This window comes from Gymnogyps californianus, chromosome 8 (assembly GCF_018139145.2).
Source record: "Gymnogyps californianus isolate 813 chromosome 8, ASM1813914v2, whole genome shotgun sequence".
In the NCBI taxonomy this organism is placed as follows: Eukaryota; Metazoa; Chordata; class Aves; order Accipitriformes; family Cathartidae; genus Gymnogyps; species Gymnogyps californianus.
Genome location: NC_059478.1, coordinates 15,996,785 through 16,012,818, shown reverse-complemented (window position 1 = coordinate 16,012,818; position 16,034 = coordinate 15,996,785). Strand labels below are relative to the sequence as shown.

Genomic DNA, 16,034 nt, shown 5'->3' with positions numbered 1-16,034 from the left:
TATGAGCTTTGATGTAAACAGTAAACGCAGAGTATTCAACAACAGTAGCTTAGAGATTAATCTAATTACAGGCTATTAAAACAGGAGAATATAGCTGATTGCATTTCTAAAACCCTGTACAGACCAGCAACAGTTAACGATGATTTGATGGTTTTCTAGGAGTTTGGAACAAACACTTGGCTTTTAGTCTGAGAGCAATGCTGGACATTTCTGTCTGATGCTTGGGGGATTCAGCCAACTAACAGATACATTTGGTGAAGAATCTCATTCTAGTCATGCCCTCCCTTCCTAATTTCCCTTTTCACTGTTTTGTCGTCTTTGCCTGTTCCTCAGGGAACTGAGTGATTGATAGCCTAATCCAATGACTGTATTACAGCTGCCTCAACTTGGACTCTTTTCCTTATCATTAGCAGTTAGCCTATGGTTAAATTCACAGCTCACTGCTTGGTACAGCCCCTGAGATTTAAGGGTCTGGCCTTTAGAAAATATTTAACATAAAATTGAAATCTTGACATACTGAGAATTCAGTTCTCTGCAAGCCTTCTTTAATTAATCCAATGTATTGTACCATTGTTCTATATGAGGCTGTGACATGGTGAACTGTTACTGAAGCTCACAGAGATGTGTAATTCTAAATTAAACACTCACTTACATGTACCTACACTGCATTTGTTTCCCAAGTACATGTGCATGAATGTGAAAATTTAAATTCAATCTATAACAATAATAAAACACAAACCAGTTACGCTTCAAGAGTAAAGACTTTTCATTCATTTCAAGCTCGGAATGAGCTTTTTTCAAAGTAGGAGGAGGAGAGAACACAGCTTTGTTCAAATGCTGTGTGTAAAGACTCATGCTTTATTCTTTTTCCAGGACTCGTTTAATCTTTTGGTGAATGAAGTCAATTATGATCATTTTTAATCAAGTACAAATGGCACCTGTGCTAAAAGTGTAAAGCGTTTTCTTTGTGGGAAAGAAATTGGCTAAAAAAATATTAAAAGTGGAAAAAATGTGCTTAGTTCTGTGACCTTAACTGTAGAATAATACTTATTTTTAAATAGCTATGGGAAGGATGTAGACCTTGATCTATGCTGTAAAACCTTTGCCCTACTTCCAGTCAGTCGATGAGCTGCAAGCTTCTATGAAAATGGCAGCTGAGTCCCAGATGAAAAATTATGCATCTCATAAACTGCTATTCTGCTGAAATGTCAAGCTATGGCAGGGCTGTACCTCAAACTCAGCACTTGGCATTTTCCTTCTGTCTGCTTTGTTGCCATGAAGCAAACATGAACAGTGAGGATTTGTGTAGGGCAGGTAGCAGGCGAGCTCCCTGTCAAAAATCTATTATTAGGGCTCTGATCTCTCCTGCACAGACCAGTGACGGCAGAACACTAAGAGAAATCAGACTGCTGCAAGGACACGATGGAAAACAGAGGACTCTTTGTGAATCCTGACATAATATATGCAAATAAGGGCTTTTAATGGTTAAGCTACATTTAACAGAAATAATAAAACAAAATTAAAATTGTACTACGACATATATTTGTTTTTTACTCCTATCCACACTGTTTTATAAACATATGTTAATGTAAATAATCTTTAACTCTCAGTAAATATTTATACTAAACAGAAGTGCCTATGCATATCTACATTTTGTTTTGTTTCCAGTGATGGGCAGCTTTTCATTCATTTCTATTGACCAAAATCCACACTGCACAGTCACTCAGAGAACTGTGATTAGGAAAGTGAATGCTCTTGGGTTTTTTTTTCACTTTTCTTTTAATGATGTGTCATAAAACTAAAATTAAAAGGCAACCCTTATTATTATAACTTCAACTTTTCCTCTTTCAAAATAATTCATACATTTCAGATTAGAATATATGCCCCTATTAATAATGTCAATTATTCATATAATGTATACATTTTAATTTAATGAAATAACACCTGCAAAGCATTCCCTTAAAGGTCACAATTGCTGTCTGACAGTGTTTTTTTGTAAAAACAGACAGCTCCACTAACTTACTTCAAAAGTGACTAAAATTAACTGCCTCTGCTGGTTTCCAACAATTATACATTCCCACATTTAATGACTGAATCTGCTATCTAGGTATATTCCTTCTGACATCCCTTGTGGTCAGCTATGAAGTTATAACACACAACTTTCTGAATCTCTCTTGTTCTGGAAAACATACAAACATATGTAGTTGAACATGCTGTACAATATATTCGTGCAAATAATGCCAAAATACTACACAATGTAATAATTGGACAAAGCAATAACAGCACATAGACATGAGGTGTTTGAACTACTACTGTAAAATACTGCAATATTTTTGCAAGAAAGCATTAAAAGGACACATAGGGAGTGCACCGTAGAGAGATTTGCTTTTAACCTAAGTTTTTTGCTAAGTCCAGTGTATGGTTTTATAAATTTGTCCCCTAAGGATCTGGCTTCCAGACAAAAAACAAAGAAACAAACAGATGACAAAGAACAAAAAAATATGGAAATTCAAACAGAAGTTCTGCTCTATTTTGCCTGCAATAGATATCCTATTGTGCTGCAATGTGATGTGTTTTATAAAACACATCTGGAATATGGAGGCACAGTATGAAAGCTCATGAAAAAACTTTACTTTTTTTTTAATTCTAAAATATATTTAAAGGAAACAAATCTTAGGGAAGCATGTAGCTGCTGACAGTATATTAACATTTCTCTGGGAAACCTGGCATCTTATTCTAGTATCTATAAAATACACATTTTAAACATAACTTATACAGACTAAAACATCTCTTTCAGAGCCAGAGGTCATTATTCTTTGTGAGGATAAAAAAAACGAGCATTAGCTTCTTTTTAAGGAACTCTGCATTGCACATGTATAGCAGGAACTCGGTGTAAAATCTCATGTATTGTATGTTCTCAAACCTGAAATACTGCTGGATCAATTCTAAAAGCTCCTTAATGGAAATCAAACTATGTCTCTAATCCTGCAAACACATACAATAGTTATACAGTTTGGGAAGCCATATCTTAATTCCAGTATTTTTCTTTCATCATAAGGGCTTATTTCCTTAACTATATTTTAGAGGCTTCATTAGGACATTTACACTTTTTGAGTAATGGGCAGTTCCTGGAAACTTATAAAAAATGGATGAAGACTGGGATCCTCTAAGCACAACGTCCTCTCACGTAACAGGGCTACAGAAATCCGTAGGGCTACCATAGACCTTGGGCTCAATTGAGGCTCCATGGTGCCAATTAGAAATGAATTTTCTTTAGGAAACAATAATTTGTCAAAATTAAAGTGAAAATTTTCCTGCAAATATTTTTTGGCACCAGGATAGAGGTAGAAGGTGAAGAAAAACCAGAGAGATTTTACAATGCTCACTAGTCGGAGGGTAAACTTGGAATCCAGGGGACCCAGCTGGGACCCGGGCTCACACCTGGGACTTAAACCTGGCTCTCCCAAGTCAGGCTCATGGGCAGGTCAGCAGGCTGTGCTAGTATGAGTGTGTATCCTGTGAGAGCTGTTTCACTCTGTATTAATAATTCAATATTTGCAGGGAAGTGGAGAAGAGAGAGAGACTAATCCTACAGTCTAGTAGTCAAACATCCACCTGGGATACTGGGATCCTTCCCTGTCAAAACCACCCAACAAACAGGAGGGTAGGAAGGAGGAAACAGCGATGCCTCTTACAGCTTAGCAATTTTCAGCTGATCAAATTAGATCAAAACAGGAAGGTCACTGCCCGAGCACTGGCTAGGAAGAAAACACTGACTGTGACAACTCAAAGCTAAATGGGGGTTTTAAAGTAATCTCATTAAGTCTCTCCTTCTTTGAAAGACTTAAAAAAAAATAGTTTAAAAAACCAGAGACATAAGTCTGTTCTCAAAACATCTCAGGATCTGGCAATGATGTTAATAAACTTTTTTTATTATTATTTTTACATATGTTAGACAAACCATAGGAAACTACCTGTCATTTAGTAATTTAAAAGGAATTAAAAAGAAATTCCCTTTTCAATGTCTCTCTTTTCTGGAAAAATGAATGACGATCCTCCTGCATATAGCTGCTTCCGCACAAGGCAGACAAGAAGAGAAGGGAAGACAAGGCCAAGGGGAAGTCGTATACGGAAAACATTTCTTCAGTACATGGCCATGCAGGAGCACATTTTTGAACAGTGGAGGACAGGGAAGACTGTAAGTCAAAATGTCAGGCTGCTGCTAGTCCAGGGCATTAACATACTTTATTTGCTCTTTGACGGAAACCTTCATCAAACTCAGAGGAGTGAGTTTGCACTCACCTGGAGAAGGCAATCCGCACTGTGTTAAGAAACGTGTGGACATAGTGAATTTCTAAACCACTGATGAACAGCTGTCCTTTAAGTGAACGACTTCCTTGCAACGTGATCCGGTCCCTGCCACCGGGCTGCAGAGCTTCCCGGGCCGCGCTGCCAGCCCGCTGGCCCCCTCAGCACGTGCTGCCGCCCCAGCTGCCACGGGGCGCCATGAAGTGCCTTCCTCCCCTCAGGCCCTGCCGGCTGGTGGGGGGGAGCCAGGCCTGAGCTTTCAGCACAGCCCTTCAGCAAGCAGAGACAGGGGCTGGCCTGCGGCCTTATTTCGGGGTGCAAAGTGCTGACTTTCACGTTTTGAGCTGCGGTGGCTTACCTCCAGCTTTCTGCTGGCCTCCTCCTCTCCCACACTGCAGCCCTCCACCGAGGCACGGGGCTCCTTCAGCTCTCAGGGGAGCAAATGGAAACGCAGAGTGCAGAGGACAGGGCACGTTTCTCTACGCGACATCAAGGGAGGCATGTGTCCCTGCTGCTGACGGTGGACCCTAAGCACAGGAGCTTCTGCTTTTCACTCTCTGAAGCAAAAGCACCCTTTCAGACAGAGCAACCCCTATACTAGAAGGCAATGCTACTGGAGATGGAGAGAGTTTCCTGTGATTTATGTGTAAAGAGAAGGGGAAAAAACATAAGCAAGCCCAGACTGATCTAAAATCCATTTAATCCAGCACTCCAGAAATACTCCATTGCGAGCAGTTCCTCACCAGCTGGGTGATGCTGAGGGTCACCAGCTTTGAGCCTAGGTATGTTTCAGACCTCACCAGCACACCTGACTGAGGGGACTCTGTGCTGAGACCTCCACAGGGCTGGGGGCCAGCTCCCACCCCACCCACGGTCACGCAGCACCATGAGCACTACACCCCGCGGGACAGAGACTCCTGCTGCACTTAGTGTATCTCTGTGCCAAGCGAGCATCATTTCTAGTCCAGAAAAGAACTAAAATCTGTGCAACTGGAAAAAATCCAGAAAGCGAGATACAGCTCAGCTATGCGCTGTATCTGCTCTAGGTTTGTGCACTAGAGAACATGATAAACCAGCTGTGCTTTGGTAAAACACACAGAAAATGGACCAGTCTTATTGCTTCTATAATAGCACTGGCTTTCACTTAAAAAATTAATTCTCTCTTGAGAGGAATTATTTGAAAAAACAACAAAAACTTACTGACTCAGTAAGTTATCAGTTTATTATCAGATAATAAAATAGAACAAGAAGTTTAAGCACATCAAAATCAAAAACCAATACTTTACACTATGAAGCGACTTTCATGCCAGGACCACAGAGCACTTCCCAACAAGCCTGTAGGCATGTAAGTGGTGTTACTGCCATTTCACAGACAGGAGAAATAAAGCACGGAAAGGTCAAGTGTCTGGCCGCAGGCCACACGGCTCAGCCCTGGCACGGCCGGGAACAGATCTCAGAAGTATGGCCACCCTGCCCCTCGCTCTGACAAGATGACATGCTCTCCCACTTTTTGTCTTCTTGTAAGCATGCTAGCTCTCTTGATTCAAAATTGCTTTCCTGCTTTCGTAAATTTGTATACTGCTATGCTCTGATTGCTGAGCAGAAAGTATTGCAGTGTGTTGCAGAGCCTATTGACTTTATTGGCTCTGTGGCTTTCTTTTGTGCAATGGGTTGTGGGATTGGGACCTAGTGATGCCAATTATCAGCAAGAAACCTTTATATATTTGTCTGTAACAATATGCTCTTTCAAAACATAATAAATTGACAGCACTTCCAGCGGTTTTTGTATTTTTTAAATAACCAGATTTGCGTCATAGGTAATGGAGCATCCTAAAATGACATTTTCTATCTCCTCTGATACATGTAAAACTTCAGGAAAAAAAATACATTTTTATACTTACACACATACACACAGATATATAAAAATAAAATAAACAAAGAACTTTTTCTCAGGTCCCACTTATGACAGAATTATAAACCACAGAAATGCTGGTACGTCCTCCCTTATAGCTGAGCATCCAGGTGCCACTGTAATTTACGCTACATACACGTTTCAAATTTGTGACATGAGACACACTTTTCATAATGCAGTCATTTTATAGATTTTATTAGACAGACTTATGGTAGGAAGGAATATTCAGAAATTGCAACTTAAATGAGAAAATGTGAATGGTGTTACTTATATAAAATACTACTGCAATAGTTCTTTTATTAATTTTTAATGCACAGCACCCACTGTGACCTCCTTTATTCTTTTCCTGTCAACATGGCAGGCTAGAGAAATTGAAATGGGCTATAGCTGTTCTCTTCTTGTTCCACTCTTCCTCCAATTTTGCATAACATTAAAATATAACATCTTATTGGACTGTCACTGTGGAATAATCATTATGCAATAGGCATAATGATTTTTTCTGATTGGTATCTCTTCCTTACTTTTCAGTGTTCTCTAAAAAATTCCGAATTCCATGTAGTTATCTAAGGCAATAAGGCAATTTTCCACTGAATACACTCGTCTGAATCAAAGTTTGTTTAAAAGTTATCTTTTGCTGCATTTCTTACAGTTCTCTAAGGATAACACCAGTCACATAAAATAAAGCATTTTTTGCCTGTCTGGTCTCCTCTGATTATGTTTTTGGGTAACGAGGTAGGAGGCGGGTCCGATAAAATAGTGTTTGCCTCTATCAGGAGGATGCCATTACTTCTGTTATGTATATTTACTGCTACCTCTATCACCAAGGAGACTAATCTCCATACCAGTAAAGTCAAGAAGCTCACAGTATTGTCTTTGCAGGGCCAAGTTCATGTTGTCACAGCAAGAGAGTGCACAGGGTCAATAGATTAATACATTAGTGTGCACAGGCATTGAACTGGAGTGTAAAAGTTTTGCTGCGGGTTTTAAAATTAAACTGTGAAGCAGGACTTGAAAATATGGCCTACACGAGATAAGTCTTGTATATCTCAAGGAATAGGCTACAAAAATACACATATATTTGCCTAATACAGTCTATCATTTTTACCACAGTGGGAAGAGGATGAAATAACCTCCTTGGAAGAGATGCACTCGGTGGGAAGGAGGGAGGAAGGCTGGAGTTCGGGCTATGAAACATACACTGCATTTGGATTGTTGATATTTCCCCCTGCGATGCCCTTTCATTAGCCTCTGTCTAGCGTGGGGACTGACAATTGTGACAGAATGAAAAATTTGAGGAAAAGTGAGGGTCACGAGAGAAGAGATTTCCTTCCCTCTCCAGTGACCCTATCACAGTATTCTGATGCAGCGCTTTACCATTAAGGAAAGGGCAACCCAAGAGCCTTCACACTTAATCTGTTCCATCTGTCATGACTATTAGAAACATTGACCAGCAGTGAGCTTTAAGGACTCGGTGCGACTGCAGACATGATATTCTAGCCCACTACAAGGACCTCCTGATGTTCTGAAAGCCTCCAAGGAAGTACCATGCATCAAAAAGGGCAACACCTACCTGACATGCCACCATATGTGGTCCTCAGTCCTCCACCAACTGCTGGCCAAGGTGTGCTGTCTGCTTTCAGTCCCATCAGTCCTGACACAGTGTTGGTGGCTGTAACACCATCTGCGCCACCTGTGAAAGAAAGGGTCAGTCACTTTCTGTTAAATCACATATATAAGAACAAGAGAGGAAAAAATACAACAGAAAAACTGTGAAACTGCAAAATAACTAGAAATTCAAATAAACAGCTGAAGACAGAAAGCAACAACCTGTAAGGCGATGCACAGAAGGGTCCTTAAGACCAATCCTGGGCTAGATAAATTTAACACTAGCTTCAAGGCAGTCTGCATCAGCTGAAAGAGCTGTAAGAGCTATAAGACAGCACGTGGGAAACACTGGGGCTGACAGGCAGATCTCTGCCCTTCAGCTGTGTGGGACAGAACCTGCTAACAGTGGTTGTTCAACACCTGGAGGTGCCCCAGCACAGGGGTCACCTCCTCCAAGCTTGCGAGGAGCAAGACGAAATGGACAACGTGACAGAGAAACGATGACCATGGTTCTAAGTGATGGATTAATACATCTACTTGGAAACATAATTTCCTGCCATGTTGTACTTTAAGCTCTAAGGAAAAAAAATAAATATATATATACACTTTCAAATGGTGTATTTCTGTTTTATCAGGACACATACCATTTTCACTACTAAAGGTAGGAGTATGGGAATTTACAGTGGTATGGTAAATGCATAAATATGATAGAAACAGGAGCGTGCAGACACACACACAAACATGTGATTCATTGTTAACAGTCTAATATAGTTCTCTTGATATATTGCTATATTCTAGAAGTATGGACAAAATTAGGAAGCCTTTAATCACTGTGCTTATCCTAAATACATCAGATAAACTATCTTCATATTAGTTTCTGCTGTTATTTGTTATCATTCTAGCAACTCCCCTATCTTCCCCCATCCAGCACATCCAGCTTGTGCACTATAGTTACCTTCCTGCGCAGCCATCGCAATATTCACAATATCAGTGACATTTGGGGTCAGCTTGGCAAAGAAAGGAACCTGAACAGCTTGTCTAACCCAGCGACAGATGTTCCGTACCAGCTCTGGATCCTGTTCAAATAGGTCAGATAAATATAGAACATAATTAAAAGTAATACGAACAAAAGGTATATCAAGGAAATAGAAAACTTTGCTGTAAGTGGCTATACTGTGATTTTGTGAAATTACACATCAGGACTGAACCTCGTCTCATTAGTTAACTTATTTCAGACGCACCAAGTAACTGCAAATCCATTACAGAAAGGTTAGTTCATGAAAAAAGGAAAATTTGCTTTTTTTTTCCAAAAGACAAAGATATCACAAAATGTTCCCTTCCCAGAGAGCAGAAAATGTCATTTTGGATGACAGAGACTTTCTTTACCCATTTATTTTAAAAATTACTTTTCAGTCTTAATGACTCACTCTATGTAAGGTATATTGAAAATAACCAGTACCCTATAAAATAACGTGAACCTGAAGCATTGGCTGATCATGCCTTGATCAGAACAACAAGGATGAGTCGAGGTTGCAGGGCTATCAGAATGCAATTCAGCATTTTTGAACTCTCCTCTGACTTCAGAGAATAACTTGGCATTGCCATACTGTAAATGCAAGATCAAAATCTTCTGTGTTAAAGCCGGAAATCGAACTCTTCAAGTGTTGGCTTTTCCTGATTTCCAGGCATTTACTTCCCTTATGGAATACATCTCATGCAGACAGTAATCAACTATCCTTTCCATTGAAAACAGCTCAGTGGAACTAACATTCTGCGTCTAGCACATATAATGGTTATTGTTCAATATAACCCTTAGGGTACGGGTTCTTGGTTTTTTCTGTTGGCTATCGATAATGCTTTTCAACAAATACCTTAAAATTTGCAATAATGCTGCATGTAGAACATGGTGCGTGATCTGGTTAAAAATTGAATGGTGCTAGTACAAGATTTAGTACAAGTATAACCTGTGGGTAGGCTAATTGGTATCGCAGCAATTATTTACATTTACTAAATCTTTATCACGCTCTCAGATAATTAAGTCTGTCATATATGAATAATTTTCTCCCATTTGGTTATTGTAAAAACTCAGAAAGCTGCATTGCTGTGTAGTAACTGAAAATGGGATGAGCCTAAATGAAGTTTAGTTTTAAGCAATCCAGTGGATGCCAACGTTGTCAGTCTAGCGAACACACAGGAAATATCCCCTTGTTGTTCTTTCTTTTTACACCAATGGTTAAATACAAACAAAAAAACCCCACAGGCTGTGTTCCTAGAAAGTACACAGTGCTCGACATGAATAGTAAAACCCTGAGACTGAGACTTAGCTGTGCCATTCCAATAAAAATGGTGATCTCCCCGTCCATGCAGCTTCCATGAAATATGTATGAACGCTGCACTGGCAGTATGAAAGTAGTTGCATCTTTGACTTTCATTTCTGTTTTGAATTTCCTTGAGGCCCAACGCAGAAATGAGAGACCCTCTAGAAGACATGAATTGTATATCCTTTATGTTAATTCTTCTCCTTAGAAATCCTTGCAATAATGTTCAGGATGTTAGCACCACATAACTCATTATGCTGACTTCATCGTGCTTATAGTGCTGCCATAAAAATTCTTACTCCAACACACATTAACACTTTAAAAAAATACAATTATTTTAATCCACATCGAATAACTTCTTGGGAGATCTCTTTCGTTCAAATAAACCCAATTTCCATCCTACCTAAGACAATTTAACTAATTTGTCTTTCTTAATAAATAATAATTTGACTTTTTTTTTCCCCAAAGTAAAGACCTTCATTTTCCATCAGTTCTGCTTCTCCCACATCAAGATTAATGCAACGAAAGCAATGGAAGGATCTTCAATTTCTCAAGCTAGTAAACAGTTTAAATATCTGATTGCACAGCACATGTTTAGACAAAGCCCTTTTGAAAGGCTCACTTGTATCAGTCTTGGAAACCTGCCCATTTTCAGTACCCATAATACCACAGCTAACTTAATAGGAAAATAATTTGAAAACTCAACTGAAGGAGCTGAAATCTCTGATTTTACTTCACTTAATATTCCAAGGAAAAAATAGGAATGTTTAGTGAGGAAACATGGAAACAATGAACAAAAAGTTAACACAGTGCTTTGCTGCATAGTGAGACAGTCACCGATAGGAATTGGGAAGGTGTTGAATTTTATACAAAAAATTAGAATTTCCATTAAATTTGACAATTTTGGATTGAAACAGGTATTTCTAAAGCTGATTTTTTTCCCCATAATCTTTTATCTAATTTATTTGCTCATTAAATAAATATCATATAAAGATAATGCTGGATACCTTAAAAAAAATTACTGTTTACCCTTGCGCCACCCCCAAAACACACACACACACACACACACACGGCAGATCTCCCTGCTTCCCTTTTCGGTGCGAGTCCTACAGTGGAGCTGTACTGGAGCATCCAGCTGATCCACGCTCCCGCCCTCCTCCCCCTCCGCCTCCCTCTGCTCTGCCTCCAGCCCCCTCCCGCTCAGACTCCTCCTAGTGCAGCGGCCAACATCAGGGAGCCACCTGAGCCCGTCCCCTCTCCCCTCGCTGTAGTGACATCGCAAGCGTCCAGTGGCCGCAGCCACTACTTGCCTGAGCTTCCCTGCTGCCAGAGGATTTCTATGCCATGAAGTCACTGCTTGAGAATACCAGAGCTTTTATGCTCTACAGACAACTAACATCTTCTCAAAGAGGAATAATATCCCCACCTGTTTTTATCTGTAACACCACATTTTCTTCTTTAGAACATTAAGAAAAAGTTATGAATTCATTTATAAAATTCATAATTTCCTACTATATTTGCACTGAGGACTTGGAAAAATGCATCATATGTCATCAGATGGTTGAAAATAGAAGATATTCATGTCACTGGACAGCTAATTCTCATGCGAAATGAATGAACTGCATTTATATAGTCCAGGGGAAGTTCACTGGATGGTGTACAGCCTCTCCATGGAAGTTTGCCTTTGGACTGAGAACAATTTGCAGAGGTCACAAAAGAACACAACTTTTGAGAAAGATTTAAGTGATGAGAAATAGAGAATTCACTTCTAAGTGACTAAAGAAATTATCCCAATTTGAAATGCAATTCAAAACTTAAGATTTCTGGGAATATTAATTTATCATAGTCAGCAAAGTTTTAAACGCAGGTGCAAATTTAACAAGGTGAGCAGCCTGGTACCAAAACCTAATTTTAAGAGGCTATGTACAGGCTTCATTTTGTCTAATTTATTTTGCTGATTCAGGGCCTCCCATCTACTTGGATTTCTGAAAGATTGACCCCAATTTACAAATTGCATTCACTGATTCTTACTGATTCTTAGCAGAGGGTGGATTTATAAAGCATTCAAGGATGAGCATATAACTTGTAAAACAATTAATCTTGAGGCCCGTAAATCACGTTACAAAAAATACCCGTCACTGCTAATGCAACATAAATAGCTTTTTTTACCTCAATCCAACTTTATGAAAGTGTCTGCAGCTTTTATCATTGATAAAGTGGTTTATGAAGCCTGCATAGTTAAGAAATACTTTCTAAATGGCTTGATATGTAAAATCTTATTAGCTGTAAAAACAGCTGGGCATTTACATTTGCAAAATCAACAATTATGAACTAACTAAAATATTATTCTGCTTAATGTAGTACAGGATTTTAATGCTTTTGGTCGAAAGTCTACCACGTTGCTATAAATTATCTTCTTCTATTACACATAACTAGGTTTGTTGGTTCTCTCATTAATGATGATACAGTGTGATTGTCACAGAATGTGTAGCATAATTTTGCGCTGTGTGTCAATCCAGAAGAATGAACAAATGCTTCAATGGACTGTAACATCCGTTGGTAGCACACTTCATTTATCTGCTGTATTTTTTTTTTTTTAAACAAACACCATCTAAATAAAAGCTTGGTGAAATTATCATCAGCTAAAACATAATATTGATTCATGCACTGTACCTACAGGAATCTGTTGGTAATTTAATACCATATAAAGTCTTTTTTGGTATGAGACGTACATCAGTGTGTCTTCTGTCTTCCTGTTCTTAATCAAATATTGCTTGTTTATTCCAAAGGCACAGGAGATTTGAATGTTACAGGGGTTGTCTTTTTACTTCCCTAAGCAGCAGTACAGAATCATTTTTCCTGAATATTCATTATAGCCTTGGGCTAGATGGAGCTTTTAATCCTAACTACTCATTGCCAATGGGTAGATATACTAGAGGAAAAACAACTATTCACCTTTTTTTCTAAATGATCACATGATAAGCTTAACTACAACCATAACTATAAGTCCTTAGAAATTAAAGCAGCAAGTTGTCTATTGATTGCATTTGGCATTGGTAATGAGATGAATCCCACCTCCTATCACCCCCAGGGTAGATACATCCTGCATGTTTAAAAAGGAGTGTGAAAATGCTGTGCATAGAGTAGGTCACCTCTCCTTGTGTTTCATGGAAAGAAACAAAACCACGAAGAGATTACCACAGAAATGTCTGGCTGTAGATTTTCAGAAATTTTGGGAATTTTTACTATGACCTATTTTCAGTGTTCTTGCAGGGTCCTCATTTTTACACTATCCTGTTACTGCACAATCTTTACACTGTATCCAGAATGCCTCTCTGAGGTAGGGAAGTACTATTATACCTGTTTAATAAATGGAGAGAGGAGAGTCAGATAGACTGAGGTGCACCTCCTCAAACTCACCTTGGTTTGGTGCCCAGTTTTTACTAAGTCTTTTGCATAAGGATCTGAAAAGGTTTGTCTGGCAGAAAACTGCACTTGATTCTTCAGAACACCTTAAACCATGAGATACTTTCCACATTAACAAAAGAAATATTTTTAATACTTGAACTTAATCAGCTTTTCAGAGTATTTGAATAATGCAAAAGATAGAAATACAACTACTTTAGGGTAACGAACATCCTTTTCTTAACTATGCAAACAGTCCTTGGGAAGCACATATGTGTGAGTGCATGTACATATGTATGTGTACATATATAAAGAATACAAATGTCAGTCTGAAAGATGTCATAAAAATAAACCTGTTACAGAATTTCCCCCAAGAACTTCAGAAGGAAGGTTACCACTCAGTAGAGCACATCAGCTGATCTTGTCTAATTAGTGCTACAGAAAATGGACCATACCATGCAATCTTCAGTCCATCCCCGATTACTATAATGGTGGCAGTTCTGTCTGACTAAGAACAGGGTAAGGACCTTTGCAGTTGTGGAAAGTATAAAAACATAACTCTTCTCAGACAGAATCCTGAATTTACCTGTGTATGAAGGCTTTCTTACATAGGACTACTGGAGTTATCATTACAGGTCATGCTGATAATTTGTGCAAGTTCATTATCCTGACTGTGATGACGGGAAGTTCTAGATGGCACAGAGAATGTTGCAAGATCCATTAGGACCTTGCATATAAAGTCCTTAAATCTCATCTATCACTGACTACAATGACCTAAACAACAAAGTTTCAGAAATTAAAATACTTTATTCTATTTAATGCAAGCATAAGTGTGATCTTCCTCATAAAGCTCAAGTCTTTCATGGACACAAAACTATTCTCATATATATCTCTTGCCAATGAGTTTCATGGCCAAATCATGCATTATGTCAATGTGTTTGCAATTTTAAATACTGACACTAAGTTACAGAGGACTTACTTTGTCTTTGTATTAATTTAACACACGTGAACCTGACATAGGATTTCTTATATACGGTTAGTAGGCAAGTGGCACCAAAAGTCCCTCATGAGCACATTCTTCTGGTGACAGATTTTCTTTCTGTACTGGCTCTTCAGAAAAAAATCTTGTAGCCCCCTTAGATCTATTACCATTGGAGGAATTTTTTATATGAAAAAATGTTCTACAGTTAACTTCCTCATTCTGCACGTAGATACATATTCCAAAATAGTATTGATAGCTATGGGAAAAGGAGGGAGTGCTTTGATGTTCAGGAATGATGTAGACTAAGAAAAACTTTATAAGTGAGAATTTGCAAGATTTGGCTTTTAAATTTAATTCATTTACTATTCTCACTTTACTGTTTCATTCAACAATAGTCTACAAGGGAAGAGTTAAACCTATCCTCAGTCAAATTGCTGTCTGAGAGCCCACGAGGACTCAAATGCACCCTCATCTGAAAAGCAAGAAAGGAGAAAAGAATCTTTCACTGTCCGCAGATAACCCCCATGCAACAGGCAGACTTTCTTCTGGGCCATGCTACCCTTTCCTTGTCAACATTAAAGCGGCACTACCTGCCATGACCTGCAGTGTGGGCAGGCAGGGGCAGGATACATTTGGAGCAGCTTTAGAAAGTGAGTAATGATCCTTTCTATAGATTCCTCACCTATTCAATCCACTCCACCAGCTCAACCTGTAGGTCTGGATCTGCATCTTTTACAGAGAACCCACAGATGTTCTGAGGACTTAGCCTTATAAGCTGTTAGTTTAAATGCTTTTTATATGTGTCTGTCACGTATTTCTTTTCCAGATCAAACATGGATCCAGAAATCCATTAGGAAATCAGAATTAAAAAAAAAAAAAAAAATCAAAATTTCTCTCTGTGCGTGAAGAGCTACTCTTTTGCTATTCCTTCAAACGTGAAGTAAAAGTATGGGAATTTCAGCTTAAAGCATTGCAAACTAGTATCTTTAGCATTCACCTCTTTTTTTTTATATTACTATTGATCATTTCCACAGCTATCTTTTCTCCCTCCTCCTATGAGATGTCCAACATTGCCTTCATAAAACTGTCTATCTCTAAACCTACCCAAAATTTCCACAGTACCTAAATATAGAATTGCAGTTAATCACTATAGCAAAAATGACACCATTTCCAAATCTCATGGTTAATTTTACTGTCTTCTTACATCCTAGAAAGGGGCAGTTTACGTTGTGCATTTGTCCCATTTCAAACTTAATTAAAGGTAACAATTTGTTTAAAGCCTGTCAAATTAAGGGAAGGATTTCCCAGGATAGAAGACGAATAACTCTCTACTTCTTATCTGGAGTAAAAAATGCTTCCTCATTTCTCAGGAAATTTGACAGCTTTTGGTCAACATCTGTTGACTGCAGTTGTCAAAAAGAAAGAAATGAGGCAGTTTAACCTAAGGCAGGAAAAACAGTTTTCACAGTTGTATGTGAAGCTATCTATATATATTAGGAAAATT

At 38.6% G+C, this 16,034-nt stretch overlaps 1 protein-coding gene across 1 annotated transcript in view; it reads right to left on the bottom strand.

The window, feature by feature from the left end:
* The window catches only part of DPYD (dihydropyrimidine dehydrogenase), a 361,479-nt gene that overhangs the window by 88,640 nt on the left and 256,805 nt on the right, over positions 1-16,034 (bottom strand). The window contains exons 19-20 of the mRNA XM_050901009.1: positions 8,781-8,901; positions 7,791-7,910 (exon numbers count right to left, since the gene is read on the bottom strand). Of these exons, the coding sequence (XP_050756966.1) occupies positions 7,791-7,910; positions 8,781-8,901 (241 nt within the window). The remainder of the gene's footprint in view (positions 1-7,790; positions 7,911-8,780; positions 8,902-16,034) is intronic.